Consider the following 22,871-nt stretch of genomic DNA (forward strand, 5'->3'; position numbering starts at 1 on the left):
ATGGCTGGCAGCCGTTGGGTTTCTCTGTAACTGCATGGACTATGATTTGGGTATAAATAGTAGTTAGTGGTCAGCGCTAGTAGCCTCTATGCAAAGGCAGGATTTGCAGAGCTAAGTTCATGTCACTACTGACTTCATGATTGAGGAGTTCTGTTCGATTTTAGGTTTTGGGTTGGAGGATAGTTACAAGCATCATTTGGTCGGTGTTGCTTCTACCTGTCTGTACCACAGCCTTTATAATCTTCAGCAGCATCGATTTATTTCATCCTATACAGTGGCTGTCAGGTAAGTGGCAATTTCCAGTTACTGTCTATAAATTGACACATCAAAACATTCACTTTGAGATAAGGTAAAGGCACTCCCCGCATAACATAAGCTGCCATTTTATATAAAAATCAGTAAGTGTGTCAGAGCTTTTGTATGATGACAGAATGGAAAGGTCATTAGAAGGCTACAGAAGTAGCCTAGGTATGGTGGTGTACACCTGCAGGTCCATTGTCACTTGGGACGCAGAGGCAGGATAATTTGAGTTTAAGGCCAGTCTGGAACATACAGTGAGAAAAAGAAAAAGACACCACACCAATAAAGACTTACCCTTTTGTCTTTTCCTTTAACAAAATATGTTTTGTTTTGTTTTGTTTTGTTTTGTTTTGTTTTTCTGGAGCTGAGGCCGAACCCAGGGCCTTGTGCTTGCTAGGCAAGCGCTCTACCACGGAGCTAAGTCCCCAACCGTTGTTTTTTTTTAAAATGTGTATAAATATTTTATCTGTATGTATGTATGCTCATCACATGCATGCCTGATGCCTATGCATCTCCTGAAGCTAGAGTTGTAGAGGGTTGTGAGCCACCATGTGGGTTCTGAGAGATGAACCCAGGTCCTCTGGAAGAGCAGCAAGTGCTCTTAACTGCTGAGCCATCTCTGCAGCCCCATCCCCCCCTTTTTGTTTGTCCTTCCTTTTTGACCAATTTATTGATTTTTATCTTTTAAAGAAAGAGTGCCTTCCCTGTCATTCATCTATTTAAAATTGTAGATAGAAACTGTGACCTATATTCTTAAAAAAAGAAAAATGTCTAAACTAGCTGGTTAGTGGCATCTTCCCCCCACCCTCCAGACAAGCTTTTTCTATGTAACAGACCTGGCTGTCCTGGAATCTCACTGTGTAGTACATGCTGGCCTCGAACTCACAAAGATCCACCTGGCTGTGCTTCCCGAGTGCTGGGATTAAAGGTACATGCCACCACTACCCTGTTAGTGGCACATTCTTATAGCCCAACTCCTTGGAGGCTGTAGCAGGAGGTGCTGGAGTTCCAGGCCAGCCTGGGCTACATATGGAGTAACTATTTCAAAAGCAATAAGTGACAAAGCAAAAACTTTATAAATATTTAAAGAATACTTCATTCTTACATTGTGACCAACAAATTAAGAGAGGCCAAAAATAGAGAATGACAAGGGAGACTTAAGAAAGTCTGCCGAGGAAGAAAAGATGGAAGCAGGCTGAAATGTTTGTTGGAATTTTTGGGTGGAAAGTAACATGATGATGTTCAGGAGCTAAAGGGTGGCTGAGTGGGTAAAGCTTGCTGCTGAAGCATGAGGATCTGAGTTTAGATCCTCAGCATGTACATAAAGCCAGGCATGTGACATGCATCATAACCTCAGCATTGTGCTGGGGCCCGTTGGTTAGCCAGCCAGCTGGTGAGCTCTGGGTTCAGTGAGAGACCTTAGGTCAAACGTAAGATGGAGAGCAACAGAGGAAGAGACTTTCACGTGTGCACGCATGAGCAAGCACACCCACACAGAAATAATTTAAAACAAGCAGTGAGTTCGTTGAAATATCGCTATTGGCTTCTGTCAGTTGTAGCCATTACTGTGTGCCAGTACCTCTTTCCTGTAATGCCACATAATGAGGTGGTGTATGTGCTTTGTAAGTACAACACTGAGGTTCAGGTTAAAATACCTTGTTCAACATCCAGCTAGTAAGTGACTGAAGTCTCTGTCTTTTGTTTTCCCATAGTATGACATAATAGATAATTTTCAAAAAATTTAAGGTCGGTGATGATGGCACACACCTTTAATCTCAGCACTCAGGAGGCAGAGGCAGGCAGGCAGATGTCAATGAGTTTGAGGCCAACCTGGTCTACAGAGGAGTTCCAGGACATCCAGAGCTGTTAACGTAGAGAAACCCTGCCTTGAAAAAAAAATTAAAAAACATAAATATTGTCAAACTAGGTTTTAAAATCTTGAAAGTATTCCCTAAGATTAAAAAGCACGAATTACTTTCAGAAATTTTTTTCTCAATAATATCTTCCTTTATTTTTCTTTTGTAAGAACCTGCCAGTTATCACGGAGTTAGAATCTTGCATTGTTTGGCCTTTGGAAGTATTGCTGCTAATTGATAGAGTCATGCTTTTGTTGATGTGTGTCTGTCTCTGCCAAGTCACACAGGACTGATGAAATTAGCCCATGAGCCAGTGCAGAGATGGACTAGTGGAGATGATTAACTGTGGAGGCTTAGGGAAACTGCAATTAATTTTGGTCTCTGAATTCTGCTTTGAAAAATAATTGCCTTCATTAAGTGAGTCTGTTCAGCAAACATGTCCCATGCCTCTTTCTTTTGTTCATATTTTTAGATAGTAACTTACATAGTTTAAACTTGGAAGCATGTTGGTTGTTGAGTTACTCTGAAATGCGATGTTTTGGTTTTTCACGAGTACATCGTTGGTTTTTGTTATTTAGACCAGCCCTTTAGATGACTTTTAAATTATACCATTTCCATGTAACTTTGACTTTAGTTGTAGGCACTAATTGCATTTACTAAGTAGAGTTTAAAAATACTGTTTACATTTTGAAAAGAAACTTGGTATGTTGCTGTGGCAGCTTTCACATGATGAAATGTTTGCATATGTCTGTATGTTCTCTGTTACTAACATCTGTGTTTTTAAAAGAAGTTCTAATACTGTTCTCCAGTACCCAGAACAAAGTCTCAATGACTCACTTGGGAGCTTTTGTGTTGATGTCCTGTTGTAAGCAGTGCACAAATAAATTCTTAAAGAGAGAAACAGGCCAACCTTTGAGCTAAAATTGCACTTGTGGAGTCGGCTGCGACGGCTCAGTGGTTAAGGGTGCTTGCTGTGCATCATGGGGGCCAGGGTTGGGTCCCAACACTCACAGAAGAGACCAGGTGTCCCACAGACGCCTGAAACTCCAGCTCCGAGGGACCAGTGTCCTATGCTGTGTCCACAGGTACACATACATCCCCACAGACATCTGTACACCCAAATGAATAAAGTTGAAAGCACTGGTTGTGTTTTGAACTCTTGTATTGCAGTGTGCGACACAACTGTAAGGCTGAGTGGGCTTCACTAATTCCTTTCTCTTGTGTTTCAGATTCTTTCAATGACTTATGTAGTTCCCATGTAATCTTCTACCTCCTGCTGCTGTCAGTGGTGATTATAATAATAAGTGTTTTCAATGTGGAGTTCTACACAGGTAGGTTTCTGAATGTGAATCTTTAAAAGTTTGAACATCAGGGATGTAGCACCTGCTTGAACACTAGCACTAAGGTTTGAGGGAGGGTCACCACAAGTTCAAGGCCAGCTTTCGCCGTGTAGTGGGCTAGACAGTTAGCCTAGGTTAGATGGCTAGACACTGTGTCAAAACAAAACAAAAACAATTTATTCTACCCAGGGAAGAATACCCACATTCTGTTCCTCGGGTGGTCCGTACTATTGTTTTGATGTTTCTCTTTGGAAGATACAGTTAGATCTTTTATGGCAGACATTCTATGAGTCTGCTTACAGAAGTTGGCTATATACAGAGTGGTCAAAGTCATCAAGACAGTGGAGTAGTGGTACCAGGGGCTGTCGGTGGAAGGGCTTGGCCACCGGGTAAGGTTTGTCGGGAAGACAGAAAGGTCAGGAGGTGGTGCTGGGCTGGTTGCCAGCAGTGTGAATGTCCTCATGTCTCAGAACTGTGCATTTAAAAAGGCTTCAAATCATAGATTTTATTTTATATTTTACCACAATGAAAAAATGAATGTAACCCTTTTAACAGTTCACAGCTAGCAAGCTGTGAGTTAGCAAATGAATTAGGAAGTAATTCCTTTTAGGATAGGGGACAGATCTGGGCTGACCTCAGATTTGTGGTACTTCTGCCTCAGCCTCCTGGATACTGGGATTGCAAGCATATATCACATATATCACTGGCTTTGTAAGGTTCTCTCTCCCACCCCACAATAACAAAGCCGATGGTTTTAGAATATTTAATTAAAACAATTGGGCCTTGCCTTAGGAGAATCCTGGATTCCAGAGCATTTTCACGCCTTTTTCAGACTCCTAATTTTGTCACTTGGGGTTTTCTGATTATTTATTTATTTGTTTATCTTCCTATGACATCTTTCCTCTCCTTTTAGCTTTTTAGTATTAAAAAAAGTGTTCTATGTTTTAAAAAAACAGTATGTGAAATTTTAAGTCCTGACTGGATATTGTAACATACTGTGCTTTCATAGTGCTTTCTCATTGCCTGGGGCTCTGTCTATTCTAACCGTTTCCTTGGCTTATGGCCTGTGTTCTTACACTCTCTACTGTGCTCCTGGGCCATCCTCTATGTGTAGGTGGGCCAGGTGAGGGCGCTCAAGTCAGTGTCTTTATTATTTTATTTTATTTACTTTTTGGTGTGGTGGTTTTTGTTTGTTTGTTTGTTTGTTTGTTTTTTGAGACCAGGTTTCTCTGTGTATCCCTGGTTGTAATGGAACTTGCTTGCTTTGTAGACCAGGCTGGCTTCAAGCTCAGAGATCTGCCTCCCTCTGCCTCCTGAATGCTGGGATCAAAGGTGTGCACTAGTGTTTTTAAAGCCTCACTGGTCATGTTGGCTTGTCCTGTAGGAGTAGGCTTATGTGTGTGCTGTGTGCAAAGCGTCATGTGCTCCTAGCTTGCTCCAGAGGGTCTGTGAAGTGTATTTGCTGACAGGTACACTGGGCAGGTGTGAGGGAGTATGGGGCCTCCTTTGACCCAGCGTAGGCGTGTCCTAGAGGAGCTGGCGGCTGGACCAGACTTGAAGGAGGGCTGTATTAGGCAAAGGAGAGAAATGGTTTTCTAGGGAGAAGATGGATCTTGAGAGGATGTTGAATGATGTGGCAGGGTTTGTCACATTAGGAAGTCAGTCACATAGTTGGCTTTCAGGGTAATCTTTTGTTGTTGTTTTTTGTTTTGGTTTGGTTTTTTGGTTTTTCAAGACAGGATTTCTCTGTGTAGCTTTGCGCCTTTCCTGGAACTCACTCTGTAGTCCAAGCTGGACTCGAACTCACAGAGATCCACCTGGCTCTGCCTCCCGAGTGCTGGGACTAAAGGCGTGCGCCAGCACCACCTGGCCAGGGTAGTCTTAGTGGGAAGAGGAGGTGATGGCTGCTCCCTACCTAAAGTGCCACGTGTTCGAGCCCCCCCTCCACACTTCATTTCTTCCAACGCCATCATCTCTTTTCTCTGAGTATACTAGAAGAAGATTATTGCGTGTCTACGTCAGGCAGCTTAGACATAAAAATGCTTTGTTCCATTCCCACAGTTGTCTCCCAGGTCACTTCCAGAGAACTTTTTTGGGTTGTTGACAAGGTCTTGAAATACCTGTATAGAAGCTCATATGCAGGCTTGGTGGGTAAGGAGAGGGCCAGCTCTAACCTCCACATGGACCTCCCCACAAATAAGTAGTTTGCAATAACTGTAGAAACAGTTGATATTCATGATGGTGACTTTTGCCTTTGGTTTATTTTTCACAGGTGGATGCTGTAGTGACTTTCATATACTGAGACAAAGGCAATTTAGAGCCATCTCCTAAATTATTTTGTGGCTCTTAGGAAAATGTCTGAGTTGGCATTATGTTAATTACCAGAGAATATTAATTTAAAGAAATGAAAAGGCCAAGTATATGGTAATCAGGAGGCAGGCAAGGGGCGGATATCAGCAGTTCGGATACATCCTCCACTATGCAATGAGTGAGGCCAGCCTGGGCAACCTGAGACCCTTGTCTATAAAACAAACAAAACCAAGAAAGATTCCCTGTTTTTTCTTGTGTGTGTACCTCTTTTTATTTATTTTACATTTTTAAAAGCTCAAGTTGTTAGCCTAAGAGCTGTCTGCACTGGGTGTTACATTGGTTGGGTGTTGGTGGTAAGGGAAGGTGGTGTTCTCCCCAGCTTCAGGCACCACAGTCACACAGCCACGGCGCTTCCTTTCTCTGCAGTTGTGCCCTCCATACCTGGCTCCCGACTGGCCCTGATAGGGAGGCTCCTCCACCCTCAGCAGCTCATGCACTCCCTCATCCATGCTGCCATGGGAATGGTGGTGGCGTGGTGCGCGGCCATCATCACCAAGGGCCGGTACAGTTTTCTCGTGGTCCCCTGCACCGGAACTGAGAGGTATAGTGAATGTTTTTTTTTTCTTCTTTTTCGGAACCGTGTTTACTTTCTTTCCAAGTCAGAGGAGAACTGTGGAGAGCAGTAGTGTTGCTCTGCTCTTCAGACCCTCACAGAAGTTCCTGTGTCTGTGTATGAACCGTAGTGATAGTCTGTGTTTGAGGAAATGAGCAGAATTCTAAAGACATTTGTATGTGGAAGGCTCTGTACAGGTGCTGTTGGGTTCCTGGGGGTGATTCAGGGGCAGTCTCAGCTGCTTGAGAGATGAGAGTGATAGGCCATGGATGGAGAGACATATAATAAGGAAAAGGAAACAAGGTCCACGTCAGTCAGTCAGGTGTGGTGCTCCCTAATTTAGAGGCCAGTGCTCTCCAGATCCGGTATCTTTCTAAGAACTTTAAAGACAGCTTCAGAGACCCGGAGAGGGATGCACAGTTAGCAGAGACCTGAGAAGCCCTGAGCTCCATTAGGTACATGAAGACTATTTGTCCTTCCTTGTCCAATGAAGTCAACTTGTCTTGGAAGCAGCAGGACTGTGGTGCACATTCTTACCTCAGATTTCCAAGGAAACAGAGCAGTAGTCAGGATCTCGTGCGTCAGGGGAAAATGCTTTGTTAATCTTTTGCTCCTGTTTACCTAGAGTGAGTCATTTTGTTAGAATTGGGGCATTTCTTAAGTGATTAACGTGGAATTTTGCCTTCTGGCAAGTAGCCTTAAAACAATGATCATGTGTTTTTGACTGTTGAATTAATAGCTAACTTTCCTCTCAGCTTAGATAGCCCTGCCGCCCAGACCTGCATGAATGAGTATCATCTGTTTTTCCTGCTGGCTGGAGCATTCATGGGTTATAGCTACAGTCTTCTATATTTCATTCACAACATGAATTATCTTCCCTTTCCCATTATACAGGTAAGATATAATTTGAGCGTTTCCGTAGCTATAATATTAACATTGCCATATCTATACATATGGCCAACCTCATTTGATTATGTCAAGATTTGATCAGGAAAACTCCATGGTAAAATCGCCTGACTGCTGAGTTCAGGTCCCGTGAGAGAGCAGAAGCACAGGTGTCTAATCCCAGGTTGCCTGGAGGACCTCCCGAAGCTCAGAGGTCAGCTGGCCTGGGGGTGTAGGATAAAGAGACCCTGACTTAAACACGGTGGAGCAGTGAAGAACAGTGCACAGAGGTGGTTCTCTACCTCCACAAATACCCCTCCCACTCAGACCATACCTCCCCCCCCCCCCCCCCCCCCACACACACACACGGTCTTTAGCACTGAAATCATCACAGGGCAGTTGAGAAGACATCTGTGTCAGTGAGACTTCGGTGTGTTTTGCAAGCTGTAGCCGCCCTTTCCTGCTGCCACTCAGAATGCTGCCCCTCTTTCCTATCCTGGTCACAGTAACACTGCTGTGATTTAGCAGGGCTGGAGGAAGAGGGTGACAGCATTCAAGTGCTCTTGTAGCCACTGCTTAAGGATGTGCAAGAACACAACAGTTATGTCTCAGACCTAAGGCATGGGTGTGTAAATAAAACTCTTGCACCTGGTTTGAGTGGTGTAGTTAAAACTATGCTTCCGTTTTTGCGTGTGTTGCATGAATGTGTACATGTGTATGCTTGCTCACTTGTGTGTGTTGAGGCTAGAGATTGATGTTGGATGTCTTCCTCAATTGATTTTCACTTTAGATTTCAAGACAAAAATCTCTTACTTAGTCTGGAATTTATTAACTTGGCAAAGCTAGCTGGCCCCTGAGCTCCAGAGATCGTTCTGTCTTGGCCTACCTTAATGCTAAGAGTACAGGCATGCACTACCACTTCTGACTCTTTACTGAGTATGGGGGATCTGAACTAAGGCCCTCACGCTTGGATGGTGTATACTCAATTAACCCGTTTTCCCTGTTCATTCACTAGGTTTGTAAAAAATCTAATCTGAAGCAGGTGAGCTTCAGCAGGCACAGGTACTCGGAGCACAGATCTGATGGTCTGCACTCAGTCTCTGGATCCCACAGTGGACCAGCTCTCAAAAGTTGTCCTCTAACCTTGAAATGCACATTTTGACACAATTCTGCTTGCAGACAAACAGACACACAAATTTTAAAAATAAAAAAACAAACCCCCCAACTAATCTAGTAGGAATAAAGCTTGTAACTGAACCATGTGTTTCTGCTGTTTCTTCCTGTGTTTTTATGTGCTTCATTTCTGTTGTGGATGTGAGGCCTAGGCACTGGAACAAGCTTTAGAACCAGTCCCTTCTCACTGGCTCCCACACGGGTGGGAGAGACGTGAGGTGTGAAGCAATCGTGTGGTAATGAGAATTTCGTCTGTGAGGACGGTACACTAGGGTTCTCCCAACTTACGTGTCTCATGCCTATTGTATCAGCATGAGCTGGTGAGCAGACATCTGTCAGAAGATCATGTCCCTCAAAGACTCTGACCCTCACCTTCCTCCAGTTGTGTAGGAAAGACACTTGCTGCCTAGGAACTCTTTACATTTGTGTTAAAAGTAGGATGCACCCACAGTATCTTGAGAAAATTCCATACGGGAATACCCTGTTGTGCATGACCTCAAGTCCAAACATGACACATACAGAGAATGAGAAAAGAAAGTGTTGGAGAAAGTATGACACTCTTGCTGGATCTCCAGGTGAACTCGACCATCTGCTTAACGTCACAGATGTGCAGTGACTACAGGAGCTGATAGTCGACAGTGCTGATGAATTATTGTTTCTACCATATAATGCCAAGTTTCATGCTTTTGTTGTCATTTCTTTTGATGAAATTTTGGATTCTTGAATCTCTAAAGTTCGTTCTAAAATGATAAACTTTCACTTCAGATTAACTTTGTAAGAATACATATATTTAGACAGGGTTTCACTGCATAGCCCAGGCTAGTCCTGAGCTCTGGCTCTTCCTGCCTCAGCTTCCCAAGTGCTAATGATAGGCCTGTGCTTCCATATTGGCCAAAATGTATACTTGGGACATCACTTGCAGCCTGGGTGGGCGCTGTTTTTTGAGGGTGGCAGGCCAGTGGAGTCAGAGAGGTAAAGATGGGGTGCTAATAGTTGAAAGGATGGATTTGGGTGCCCGGAGCTGTCTTTTCTCATCAGTCAGATTTGTGCCTTTGTTTTTATTGTGGTTAGTCTGCCTCCCTGAAAGGCTGAGGTTAAGGAGCACACTGGCTTAAGCTTTTCACTGTCTAGGAGCATTGCTCACACACAGTGTGTGATCATGTCTTGTACATGTTGAGTTGGTGAATAAAGCAGGGTGAGTGATAGGAAGCAAGAGGAGAGAAGACAGTTCCATTCTTTCCCCTGTTAGCTTCTAAAGAGTGATGGGATACTTGATATTGTCAATATTCTTACTTCTAATCTTAGTTATAGAGTGTAAAAACTATTAACTATTTAAACATCAGAATAGTCAGTCTCTTTTTGTACAGTGATTGTGGGTCTTTAAGTTCTAAATTACGTTTTTATTTGTGTGTGTGTGTGTGTGTGTGTGTGTGTGTGTGTAAGAGAGAGACAGAGAGAGAATGTGTAGGAGTTGGTTCTGTTGTATCATATGGGCCTCATGTGGGCTAGAATTCCGATCATCAGGCTTGGCAGCACTTTATCCACTGAACTATCTCATAGGCTCCCAGTTATAGTTTGTTTTGTTCCAATTTAATTCTTTTTGGTGGTGGGGATTGACCCAAGGCCTGACACATGCCAGGCAAGCTCCTGTACCATCTAGCTGCATCCCTAGATCTTACCATTGATGCCTCTATTAGTAGTGTCCATCTCAGAATGGTACTGAACGTGTTGTTTGACATTTTTCTTGTTGTTTTCCACAGCAGTATAAATTTTTACGCTTCAGGAGATCTCTCCTCTTACTAGTTAAACATAGCTGTGTGGAATCCCTGTTCGTGGTCAGAAATTTCTGCATTGTGTATTATTTTTTTGGTAAGAATTTCTACCTTGTCATTTAGTATATTATTAGCTCATAGTTTAGAAAATGTCAATTGCAAAGTTACTCTTTATTGAATTAGTATCTTTTTTATAGTTGTTCTTGATCAGTTAAGGGAATTTTTATTAAAGGGAATGTGATATATACATGTAAAATACTCTTTAAATGGGGAAGAAATCTCTTGTGTTGCAACACAAGATAGGCCGTGAGCTGTTACGGTCAGACAGAACAGAACTATGGTTATGGAGGCTGGAAGCTGGGGGAAGGGAGGAGTTGTTCAGGGCGGTGTTCAGTCTTGCACCGGGAGGTAGTTCTGGAGATGTGTTGCATAATAGTCAGCAAACAGCTCTGGTCTGCACGATTGAAGGCAATAAACATGGCCAAGTCAGAGGACAGCTTGCAAGAGTTGGTTCTCTCCCGTCATGTGGGTTCTAGTGGTGAGCCAAATCACCAGCTCCAAAGCAACACAGCTACACATTGTGCTCTGTGTGAGTGAGAGGCAGGGATGAGTGACTGCTCACCTGTGGCATTCGAGATGGGGTGATGGAATTGGTCGTAGTTCGTGGTGTCCATCTGTTAGCCACAGGTATTGTGTACTGAAGTGCTGGAAGTGCTGCATATAGTCTATCACAGTTGTCTTACTTTGTTTTTAATAACCATGATGACTAAGACGTGTGTATCTCAGAATTGTACAATGGAAAGACTTCCAATATTTAGAAATGATTCTCTTTTCCCGTCCATTCCTAATCAGACAGCCTAGCATTTTCCCTGAGGTCCCCCTGTGTTGAGCACACTGAAGAGGTGTTGGTCTAACTTCTCACGCTCCTGTCTTGGTATTGTTCTTCTCAGGCCATATTCCCAAAGCGTGGATCAGCACTGCTGTGGACCTTCACACAGACGAGTAAGCCAAGTCTAATTTTACCTGCGGCCTGCCTTTTCAGTTTGCTGCTTTCTAGATGCTTTGCCTAGGTTTGTTCTTGAATTTTTTTTTTTTTTTTTTTAATTGAAATACGAAGCAACAAAAGAGAGGGAGGTGCTTGGAGTTTGAGGCCAGCCTGGTCTACAAAGTGAGATCCAGGACAAGCTCCAAAGCTACACAGAGAAACCTGTCTCGAAAAAGCAACAACAACAACAAAAAGGCTGAGATCATTGTTTTTATAATACGTGCAGTACTCTGAAACTGTTTATAATGGCACACACATGATCCAGAAGTCCAAATTATGCTTTTGAGACTATGGTGGCCTTGAACTTCAGATCCTCTTGCCTAGTTGTGTTTTATGGGTTTAAAGAATTAAGCCATGAATTAGCACTAGTAAGCTTCCACCTGTCCTAAGAGTTGGGCTCCTAGACAAGGCTCTGACTTCCACAGTAAATGGTGCTGTGGCGGATTTAGAACTCGGGGACCTGCAGGGCCAGCCCCTGCCTGCAGTTTCCCTATGGCTCCCTGTGTACCTCTGCGGGAATGTTAGGGAAAGAGCTTCAGAAGGGTACCAGCAAATAGACTGTCTTTCTGACTATGGAGTCCTTGTCTCTGGCTTGGGAATTCATGGTACTTACTGTTCCTAGGCAGGCTCACAGGCCTCTTGACACCATAGGCGGCCTTCTGAATGTCTCACTACTCTACCACGTTTGGCTCTGTGGTGTCTTCCTTTTGATGACTTGGTACATCTCCTGGATACTCTTCAAAATCTATGCCACAGAGGTCAGTATTTGCAGGTTTTGGTTAATAGTGTTGTGTTTCAGAGGATAGAAAGTGGTGCGTTCAGCAGGTCGCTGCGCAAAGCATGTTACTCAGGTGCTTTTCAGTTTCATTCTTCACGCTGTCTCCCTCCCTCCTCCTCCCTCCTCCCTCCTCCCTCCCCCCTCCCCCCTCCCTCCCCCCCTCCCTCCTCCCTCCCTCCTCCTTCCCTCTTCCCTCCCTCCCTCCCCCCTCCCCCCTCCCTTCCTCTTCCCTCCCTCCCCCCTCCCTCCCTCCTCCCCTCTTTCTTTCTTTTCTTTCTTTTCTTTTCTTCAGGGTTTCTCTGTAACTTTGCGCCTGTCCTGGATCTCACTCTGTAGACCACGCTGGCCTTGAACTCACAGAGATCCACATGCCTCTGCCTCCCGAGTGCTGGGATTAAAGGCGTGCGCCACCAGCATCTGGCACTCTCTGTGTTTCCAAGGAACAGAGTTGGTGCTAACAGAGTATCTGGGAGTTAAACTGTGTGGTATTTGCTGTGCTTTACTCAGAGCCTGGCTTTTTTCCTGGGTTTTGAGTACGAGATGGGCCTGGATTTTCAATTAATTTTACATGCTATTGAAATAGATACTATCAACATTTAAATATGCAGTTATATAATATTTGCTTTTTGAAAAACATCTTGAAATTTATTAAATAATTCTGAAAATTGAATTAACCTGGACAATTCTCACAAGAATATTTTTAAAAAAGATTTATTTTGTCATGTGTGTATGGCTATTTTGCTAGCATTCATATATATGTGCACCACATACATGTCTGTTGCTATGAATCCCTTGAAACTGAAATTACAGACAGTTGTGAGCTGCCATGTGGTTGCTGGGAATTGAACTCAGGTCCTCTGGAGGAGCAGCCAGTGCTCTTAACCGCTGAGCCATTTCTCCAGCTCCATAAAAATTTTTTTTTTTAATTTATTTTTATTTCATGTTATTGGTGTTTTGCCTACATGTGTGTCTGTGTGAGGGTGTCGGATCCCCTGGAATTAGAGTTACAAACCATTGTGAGCTGCCATGTGGTTGCTGGGAATTGAACCTGGGTCCTGTGAAAGAGCAGCCAGTGCTCTTAACCGCTGAGCCATCTCTCCAGGCCCACAAAAATCTTTCTTAAAAAAAAAATCAACTAGATGTGTTTGTCACAGAAGTATTGTATTTGATTTTACCATCTCTGTTGTAATTTTCAATGGCTTCACAGGCTCTTTGTTCCTGGAGTTTATTTCTGTTAGTAGATGTCAGTTTGATAAAATTGGGACAGTGACACTTGGGAAAATATATTTGTTTTTATTTAGAACTTTATCCATATAAGTGTTTTGCCTGCATGTATATCTGTGTACTACATGAGTGCCTGGGGTCTGTGGAGCCCGGATGAAGACGTTTGATCCCCTGGGACTGGAGTTAAAGATACTTACATCCACGCAATATGGGTCCTCTGGAAGAGCAGCCAGTGCTTTTAACTGCTGAGCCATCTCTCCGGCTCCCACAGTAACATTTTTTTAAACAGTGCTTTTGCAAGGAGCACTGAAGATGTTGATTTAATTGTATTTGTCTCTCTCTATTCTCAGTCAGTGCTCACTGATTATAACAAGGACAGGAAAAGGATTCCTTTCCCATTCTTTGTCTGTGACTCTATCCGACAGGCTTATGTGTTCCCTGTTCAGCCGCCATTTGCGGAGGAGTCTGACGAATGCCTGCCGAGAGTCCTCTCCAGCAGTGCTCCCCTCATCGTCAAGGTACCAGAGTGTGCAGTTCAGTTACCGTTCCCTCCTTCCCGCGGTAGACGGAATAGTTAGCAGAGCTAGGCACATAGATAGACTTCTTGAGGGCCTCGAACCTCAACCTGTGGGTCAAATGACCCTTTCACAGGGATTGCCTAAGACTGTTGGAAAACACAGATATTATGTTACAATTCATAACAGCAAAATTACAGTTATGAAGCAGCAACAAAAGTAATTTTGTGGTTGGAGGTCACCGAACAGGAACTGTATTAGGAAGTTGAGAACCGCTGGCCCAGAATATTCTAGTATTGGTACTGTAAAACTGACCTAGTAATATCATTAAAAAATTTTTTTTTTGTCATTTCAAGTGATTAAATACAAAAGTAAAGTACCCTGGGTATGCACCAGCAATGTACATATGTTTCCCAGGATGGCTTTGAACTCTTGGATTCATCCTGAACTCCTGTCTCAGCTGCCTGAGTAATGGAGACCACCGACTTGCTCCACCAGACTCAGCTAAGCTAACTTTTCATAAACACACACAATTCTCTCAAGCATAAGATGCTGTGGTAGCCAACTAAATCTATAATCTTTGCAAACCATTCCTGGCAATAACGCAGAAACACTGAGTTTTTACATTGCCGAGCTAGACCCACTTTTATTCCTGCAGTGTTTATCATCTCAAAGGTAGTGTGCTTAGTTGTATGTTGACATACGAGTTACTGAGAATTCTAAAACAAATTGTAATCACAAAAGTTAAAGAAGTTTACAAATCAAACTAAATGAGAAAAATTGTTTTTAAATTATAATTTGAGATTGTAAAGAAATCCAAATATAACAGGATATTACTTATCCTGCTAAAAGGTCACGGTGCCTTATTTATTGTATACTTTTATGTTTTTCAGACAGCGTCATGCTGTGTAGACAGGTTGGACTTGACTTTGCACTTGTCCTGCCTAAGCCACCTTCTAAGTGCTGAGGCATGTACCAGCATGCCCAGCTAGCTTACTGCTTCAAAAATAGTTAAAGAAAATGCTTGGAACCCAGTGATTTTGTCACTAGAGAAGCTGTAAACAAGTAGGAAAATGAACCATCGAGGCACTAATTGCCAGTATTAGCTACTTGTTTGCCTACTTACTAAATCTTTCTTAGTAGGCAGGTGTCAGGTACTGCTGGCTGCATTGGGTACATCGATGACTAAGACATAGCATGCCTAGTGGGAAAGGCAGATACAACACCCGCCCTCCATTTGTACTGGCAAGTGCAGTGCTGCCCATATCCCCGGCTCCCATCCCAGGCTGCTTCAGAAGGAGCACACCTTTGGAGTAGAGGCTTGCGGGGAGAAGGTGGATTTTCAGGGAAAAGCTATAGCCGTGTGTTTTATGTGTTAAGCACTGCCTTTGGGTATGGCAGCGAGCAAGATAATGTGCAGAAGTGCCACAGTTGAGAGATGTCAGTGTGTGGGAGTACAGAGAAAATTCCAGAAGGAAGCCATATTGGACTTTTCTATTACAAAGCTATAAAAATACAGAGCTCTGTAGTTCTTGTGTGTATCTGGAGCTTATCGTATATAGGGAGGTAGAGCAAGAGAGTTCCAGAGATCCAGAAAGGAAGGTTGTGGTCCTGAAATACTTTTTTTTTAAAAGATTTATTTATCATGTGTACAGTGAATGTTCAGCCTGCAGGCCAGAAGAGGGCGCCAGATCTCATTGTAGATGGTTGTGAGCCACCATGTGGTTGCTGGGAATTGAACTCAGGACCTCTGGAAGAGTAGCCAGTGCTCTTAACCTCTGAGCCATCTCTCCAGCCCCCTGAAATACTTCTTTTTAAAAAGTCCATCTGATTGCTCCTCGGATGCGAGTCTAGCTCTTGTGTATGATTCTGTTAAAGCTTTAACATCTTTCTTTTTCCCTTTTAGTATTTGGCCTTACAGGACCTGATGTTGCTTTCTCAGTATTCTCCATCTCGAAGGCAAGAAGTTTTTAGCCTCAGCCAACCAGGTATTGCTGAGAGTAGTAGATTTGATTGTGTGCGCGTGCGCACACACAAGGTGCTCCAAACTTTTGGAAGAGAGGTCTAGTTCGTCCATGCCACACATCCTAAGTCCTTAGATGAAGAATGGACTAAATCTTAAATGACTTAAACGATTACTTGGCTGTGGGTAGAATTTATGTCACCAGGGAAAGCACTTATTTATTTGTGGATATTCATTTCTTTCAGCTCCTTAAATACCTGAATCTGAAGAAATTATGTGTGTCTTAGCAGGACAGTACAGCCTAAGAGTCTTAAGAACGAGGTGGCTTCCTTCCTAGATGGGAGTAAGGACTGGAGTAAGATGTTTGTTATTTGGCTCCATGGACAGAGCTCTCTGCTCCTGCTAAGTTACTCTGCCTCCTTTCTAGAAGAAAAGGTAGACCGAGACTGGACTGATGGTGCCTGAGGGCGCTCTTGGCAGGCCGGACTCTACTGTACTTGCCAGGCAGCTCAAGGCTGTGGCTTTGCCCGAGCTCTCGCCGCCGGGTTCTTGGCAGGGAAGTAGTCCAGCCCCAGCTCCAGCCCAGTGGAAGGAGCCCGGGTAGCCTGCTTTCTCATTAGTACTCCATTGTTTTGCTAAACTCGCCAACTCCCCGATTGTCAAAGGATCGTATTGTGGAAATGAAGCCGAGTTATATAAAAATGTAATTGACCAGATTTACTCTCTCTAGTGGTGAGAAACCAGAGCTGGTGCTGTGGGGAAGAAGGAGCAGTGGTGCTTTCCTGTTGTACCTGAGCTCATCCTCTGCAGTCATTTTTCTAGAGATTCGGGCAGCTGACAAATATCATGTGCTCTGCCAGAGAACTTCTGCTCTGGGGCATATGATTAGAATTTAATTAGAATACTATACAGCTCCTAGTTGTCCTGAGTGCTCGCTGATGAGGTGATGGTCCCCTTACAGGGTACCAAAGGAGTACGTGTGAGAGTGATCACGTGACAAGGAAATGAATGACATGGGGGAAGTTCTGCTCTTCTTAACACGCAATGGAGCATGTGTGGTCTTGACGTGATAACTTGAGTAGACAAAGGTCATGGAAAATCAAAGACATAGATGAGAAGAGAGTTGTTTTCTAAAGAATGAGAATTATTAGTTCATGTTAAATAGCACAATGGCACATAGGTAAGCTCTCCAAGTACAAAAAGTTGAGTGGTAGAGTCTGGGTCTGCTTATTTTGGTGTGTGATTTTTAAAAAAATTTTTTTTTGCTTCTTCTTTAATTTAATGAAGTTTAAAATCAATTTTAAAAACTAAAAACATTTATCATTATCAAATAGCCAAGTCACTCCTAGAGATATAATAGCAAATAATGATGCTGTCTTTTTTAAAAAATTTTTGAGACATAGTTCCCCTTGTAGCCCGGACTGTCCTGGAATTAGCTCTGTAGGCCAGGCTGGCCTTGAACTCAGAGATCTGCCTGCCATGCCACCCACCACACCCAGTGCAAATACTGTCTCTTATACATGGTCTCTCCCTCATCTATAGGACATGTTCCAAGGCTCCCAGTGGTGCCCAAAACCCTCTGTGCTGTGAACCCTCTGTACCCTGTGCTTTCCAATGTATATACAACTGTATACCTATGATAAAATGTATAAATTAAGCACTATAAGGGATGAACAACAATAAGAAAATAGAACAATTGAAATAATATATTATGAGGAAATTACTGTATCACTACCCTTGTGCCATGGGGCCATTATTGAATAAAGTAGGGGTGTTTGGACACAGCATTTTGATACTGTGACACTCTGTCTGATAACCTAGAGGATTACCTAGTGACTGCCCAGCAGGTAGTGTGTGTAGTGTGAGTGAGGACAGTCAGTTATCGTGGAATGGCACTGGATTAAATTACGCTATTCAGAAGAGCTGATCTAAAGCGTAGAAGTCGTTTTTGAACTTTTGTACTTGCTGGTTTTGGATCATGGCTGCCTGGGGAAATGCAGAGTTGGACTGTGGGTAAGGAGGAAGTCCTATAGATGAGCGTGAGGAAGCACTGAACAGCTCGTGTGACGGCCACTGAAGAGTGGGTCGCATACATCCCAGCTCTCGCTGCCTTCCTTCACTTCCACAGACTTAGCTGTCTTCAGCACTGCTGGGAAGTAACCGTCTTTAAAACCATGGCCTAGTGCGTGGCTTAATTTTGGCAACCTATTTGGGAGGTTTTTAAGGGTAAAATCCAAATTTTTGTTAGCAGACTTTTGAGCAAATTGATTCAGCCAAGCAGTTGTTAGATTGCTGTGTACTAGGTGAGTAATAACTTAACGGAGACAGTGGGTCCTGCTGCAGAGTGGGGTGAAGACTGATTACCTCCTGCCCCAAGCTTCCAGAATACAGGAATTCTTACTTTTTAAAAGCTGTCGTTTGCTTATCCTAGGTGGACATCCCCATAACTGGACTGCCATTTCGAGGGAGTGCTTGAATCTTTTAAATGATATGACTCAGAAACTGGTTCTCTACCAGGAAGCTGCTGCCACAAACGGAAGGATGTCTTCATCGCACCCAGCGGAGCCCAAGAGACTGAGTTCTCCAGGTGACTCTTGGTCTACGCCAGGGGGAAACACGTTTCCTAGAAGAGGGACAGCACTTAATTCATGGTTATTGGCATGTGTGAGGTATATATGTTTAGAAGAGATTAATCCAACATGATGACAATACCAAATATTGTATTGAACCAAGAAAGACAGACCTTTGTTATCATTGTAGATTGAAAAGCAACAAGTCATTGAACATTAAAACATACAGTTTTTTCATTTTTCAGTTAATAAAATGCTTTAGATTATGTCCATTGTAACAGTAGTGTTTAAAAGACTGATGCAGCCTGGTGTGGTGGCACATAACATTTAATCCCAGCACTCAGGAGGCAGAGGCAGATGATCTCTGTGAGTTCAAGGTCTGGTCTACAAAGTGAGCTCAGGACACCCAGAGCTACACAGTACAACCCTGTCTCAAAGTCATGTGATGAAAAGTTTAGCACTTTCAGTGACTTTCTGTCTGTCTGTCTTTTTTTTCTTTTCTCTTTTTTGAGACAGTAGCCTTGGCTATCCTGGAACCCACTCTGTAGACCAGGCTAGTTCTGAATTCGCCTGCCTTTGCCTCTCGAGTATTGGGATCAGTGTTTAATGTTTTATTGCAGTTTTATTTAAGAGCAAAATCCTAATGCAGTGCATTTGTTTGTCTTTGTGCTAGAGTGCTGAGAAAGTGCCTCTGATTTTGTATAGTGTACTAGAACTGAATTGGTCGTTACAAGCTGACTTTTTGTTGTTAGTTTTTCTGCTGATAAATGATTGAATCAAGATCCTCACACAGGCTAAGAATATATTCTACAACTTGGCTACTTTAGCCCAATATAAGGTGGTTTTCAATGAAGCTGCTTTTTGGTCAGATTAATAAATATCCTGGGAAAGTAGTCTTTTTCTTTGGTACCCAGGATTGTGCATACCAGACAAGTGCTTTAACACCGAGCTACATTCTCAGCCTTTTGTTTTAACTTCTCACTTTGACACAAGGTGTTAGAAGTGCCCCTGGCTAGCCTTGACAAACTTTAGCCTGGGTATGCCTTGAACCTGTAATTCTCCTGCCTTAGCCTCCATTTTTGTTTTTTGAGATAGTTTCTCCGCGTAGTTTTGGTGCCTTTCTTAGAACTCGCTCTGTAGACCAGGCTGGCCTCGAACTCACAGAGATCCGCCTGGCTCTGCCTCTGAGTGCTGGGATTAAAGGCATGTGCCATCACTGCCCAGCAAATTAACTAATTTTTATGAATCTATGTATTGCCTCATGGCTTTTCCTATTTTCTAGCATCTTGCTTCTTGGGTGGCTCCCTGGCTTCTCCTGACTCCTCCCTTCTTCATCCGAGTCCTCAGTTTGATTGTCCTACCTAACTTTATCCTGCCTTTACAAAGCCAATCAGCTCTATTATTAACCAATGAGAGTAATACATATCCACTGCACACAGAAGAATTATCCCACAGCACCCAGCAACATCTTAGTCTTTGGTGGGACTTTTTTGGAAAATGCCAGCATTTTTTCTTGCCCATTTTTATCATAAATTGGATGGGTTTAGCCAAATAGTAATTAAAATAGGAACATACAGCCAAACTGGATAGATTCTGATGCAGTGAGTTTCTCCTGTTTAAAAGTAAAATACAGGTGATGAGTTCATTTGAAAGTACTTAGAGAAATGAGCCTTGCAATCAGGATACTCGTGGAGGGGAATGAGACCACACGATGTGACAGGCAACAGAAGGTGTCCTAGGGCTGCTGAGGTGACTCAGCAGGTAAAGGTGCTTGCTCTGCAAGCCTGGTGACCTGTTTTGCCTCGAGCCCATGGTGAAAGAAAAGAACCAATTCTCAAGAGCTAGAGCTATCCCTTGACCTGTCCACATGTGGCTGCTCTTAAGCGCACATACACACACACACACACACACACACACACACACACACACACACACACACGATAATAATGCACAAAAAGAACAAACCAATCTAAAACTCTTGGAGGGGTTCCTGAATGACAACATAAAATCTGAACATGGACTTAACTCTAGATGGAAGCCAGCTATTGTGCTCTCCTTTAATGTCTTAAAGCAGGGAGTGTAGACCTGAGACCCTCTGCTGGCCTGCCTGGGCCATGTTGCCTCATCTGCACTGCATCTGTTCTTTTACAGAAGAAACTACTTTTCAGACACCAAAATCTAGCCAGATGCCTTCAGTGCCACCGTTGGTTAAAACATCACTGTTTTCTCCAAAATTATCTACTCCTGATGTTTCCAATCCTATTGGGACCCCATTTGGCTCCAATGTAGTGAATCGAATGGCTGGAATTTTTGATGTAAACACCTGCTATGGGTCTCCCCAAAGTCCTCAGCTAACAAGAAGAGGGCCGAGATTGTGGACTCACACTGGTGAGGGCTGTTTGTTTTCTAAAATTTGGAGTCTCACAGTTGCAGGGTTAGACAGCCTAAGTTCTCACTCACCTTATCATTTCTTTTTAATAGATCAGCAAATATCTGAGTTTTCTAATCCATCTCCCTGTACCTCTGTCACTGCTGAGGGTAAGACAGTGAGACAGCCCAATGTGATTTACTTATGGATTCAGAATAAACGTGAACAGGTAGGATGATACGTTTATAGGTTTTACATGTACATCATTAGAAGATTAAGGATCTCACAAACAGCTTTTTGTTTGTTTCTTTTATGCTTCAAGTGTCAGATTGACTCATGAAATTGCCAATATTGGAATGTTTTGAATTATAATGCGTTTTACATGACTTAATTCTTAAAGAGATAGTTGGGTTTTAGGCTCTGGGTAAAACAGCAAATAAAACAAAGCCCTTCCGTATGTTTATATTTTAGTCAGGGAAGCAGATGAGTAAGCAAGTAAATTACGCTCTATTTCTTTAATGTAGAGTGCCACTAATTGGATCAATGGAAGGGCTGTTCTTGGAACTATTAGGGGCAAAAGTTGCTTCATACTGTGACATGCTATTATCTCAGAGCTGCATCCTGATAGACTATGTCCAAAATAGGAAAAATATACTTAAAAAAGAGAATTTGATGGCAAGAAGTAGAGCAGGAAAGACGACAGTTAGAGGAAGGGTACTGTTTCCTGTGGCTGGGCAGAGAGGTCTCAGTGAAAAGATGACACTTCGGGAGAGCAGCAGGGACGATGGGAAGACTCAGACCCAAGAGAGGGCATGCGTGCGTGTGGCGCGTATGAGCAGTAGTGCAAACTAGTGTGCCTGGAGCAGACTGAGGGACGGTGGCTGGGGGGCAGGTGCGCTCAGAGGTGGCAGGCACCAGAGTTTGGGCAGCACTTGATGGTGCTAAAACTGGCCTTTCCCCAGTGAGAGGGGAAACTGCCACATTGTTTCATTCATAGGATATTATAATGTCACTTACCTTGGGAAGGAGCTCTTGAAATGGTGGGACTGAGGTGAGCCTTGTCCTTATTTGGACTTTGAATCCTAAGCAGCCGCGGAACCAGTGCTAAAGCCGCTGCAGTGATCTAGTGGGGACAGCTCTGTGTGATCATGGGGTTGCGATGGCACCTGTAAAGTATGGTCAAGGTCTGGATACATGTTTTCATACAAATGTAATAGAATTTGCCTGGAATTTGCTTTTGGTACGCAGGAGAAAGTGTCAGTGTTTACTGTAAGGCTTTGGCCTGAGGCACCAGACTAAAATAGTTGCAGGTGATTGGGGCAGTTTCCCACTGATTCGGAAGGAAGAGATTAATAGAGGTGAAGTGGGGACTTAGTTTGATTTGAGTCTGGCAACTTTGAGATACCTGTTTAGAAAAACAAGTGAAAGTTAGATGTGAAACAGAAGATTCTTGTGATGATGTACTTTCAGAAGTCATCAGCGTGCAGACAGCATTCAAAAAGCCCTGAGACTCAGTGCTGTTGAGTGTGGCTACAGAAGGGAAGAGAGAGCTCTAAACTGGACCCTCCACTGATTAAGGGTCCAAGAGATGAGGGAAGAGCAAAGGACTCTTCAGGAGCAGCAACTGAGGCCAGGAAAGAACGTTTCCCAGAGCAGGACAAAGTGACAGGGACAGCGTGGGGCGGGGTGACGGGTTAACATGGGAGCTGGGAAGGTGGGGTCACCAGGTCTACTGTTGGGAATGGAACCTAGTATACATAGGCAAGCACTCTACCACTGAGCTACATCCCAGTCAGTTTTTATTTTTTGTAGGATGGGATCTCTTAAGTTGCCCAGTTCGCCTCAGACTTCCTCTGTAGCCCAGTCAGGCAGTCTTTGAACCCCAGTTTCTGAGGCTATAGGTCTGAACCATCTTGCCTGAGTTTTGACAGGAGCTCTTAGGTAGAGAAGGGTGGTCAGTGGGGTTGGGGATTTAGCTCAGTGGTAGAGCACTTGCCTAGCAAGCGCAAGGCCCTGGGTTCGGTCCTTGGCTCCAGAAGGGGCGGGGGTCAGGAGGGATTAGGAGAAAAAGTGGATACCTTCCAAGAAGCCAGTCCTTGAAGGACTTTTGCCATAAATGGAGAGAAAATGACCAGTAACTGGAAGGAGTTGTGGGGTTA

At 43.5% G+C, this 22,871-nt stretch overlaps 1 protein-coding gene across 2 annotated transcripts in view; it reads left to right on the forward strand.

Annotated features, from left to right (window-relative positions):
• The window catches only part of Ndc1 (NDC1 transmembrane nucleoporin), a 49,739-nt gene that overhangs the window by 1,138 nt on the left and 25,730 nt on the right, over window positions 1-22,871 (forward strand). Inside the window, exons 2-13 of one of the 2 annotated variants that reach the window (XM_036179905.1) lie at window positions 165-285; window positions 3,386-3,487; window positions 6,233-6,407; window positions 7,175-7,313; window positions 10,241-10,346; window positions 11,200-11,251; window positions 11,917-12,052; window positions 13,722-13,814; window positions 15,718-15,799; window positions 18,206-18,361; window positions 20,496-20,732; window positions 20,826-20,941. In XM_036179905.1, coding sequence (XP_036035798.1) covers window positions 165-285; window positions 3,386-3,487; window positions 6,233-6,407; window positions 7,175-7,313; window positions 10,241-10,346; window positions 11,200-11,251; window positions 11,917-12,052; window positions 13,722-13,814; window positions 15,718-15,799; window positions 18,206-18,361; window positions 20,496-20,732; window positions 20,826-20,941 — 1,515 coding nt within the window. Of the gene's footprint in view, window positions 1-164; window positions 286-3,385; window positions 3,488-6,232; window positions 6,408-7,174; window positions 7,314-10,237; window positions 10,347-11,199; window positions 11,252-11,916; window positions 12,053-13,721; window positions 13,815-15,717; window positions 15,800-18,205; window positions 18,362-20,495; window positions 20,733-20,825; window positions 20,942-22,871 lie in introns of both variants that reach the window. The other variant, XM_036179904.1, reaches the window with a different exon arrangement.

The sequence above is a fragment of the Onychomys torridus genome, chromosome 2, assembly GCF_903995425.1.
Source record: "Onychomys torridus chromosome 2, mOncTor1.1, whole genome shotgun sequence".
Taxonomy (NCBI): domain Eukaryota; kingdom Metazoa; phylum Chordata; class Mammalia; order Rodentia; family Cricetidae; genus Onychomys; species Onychomys torridus.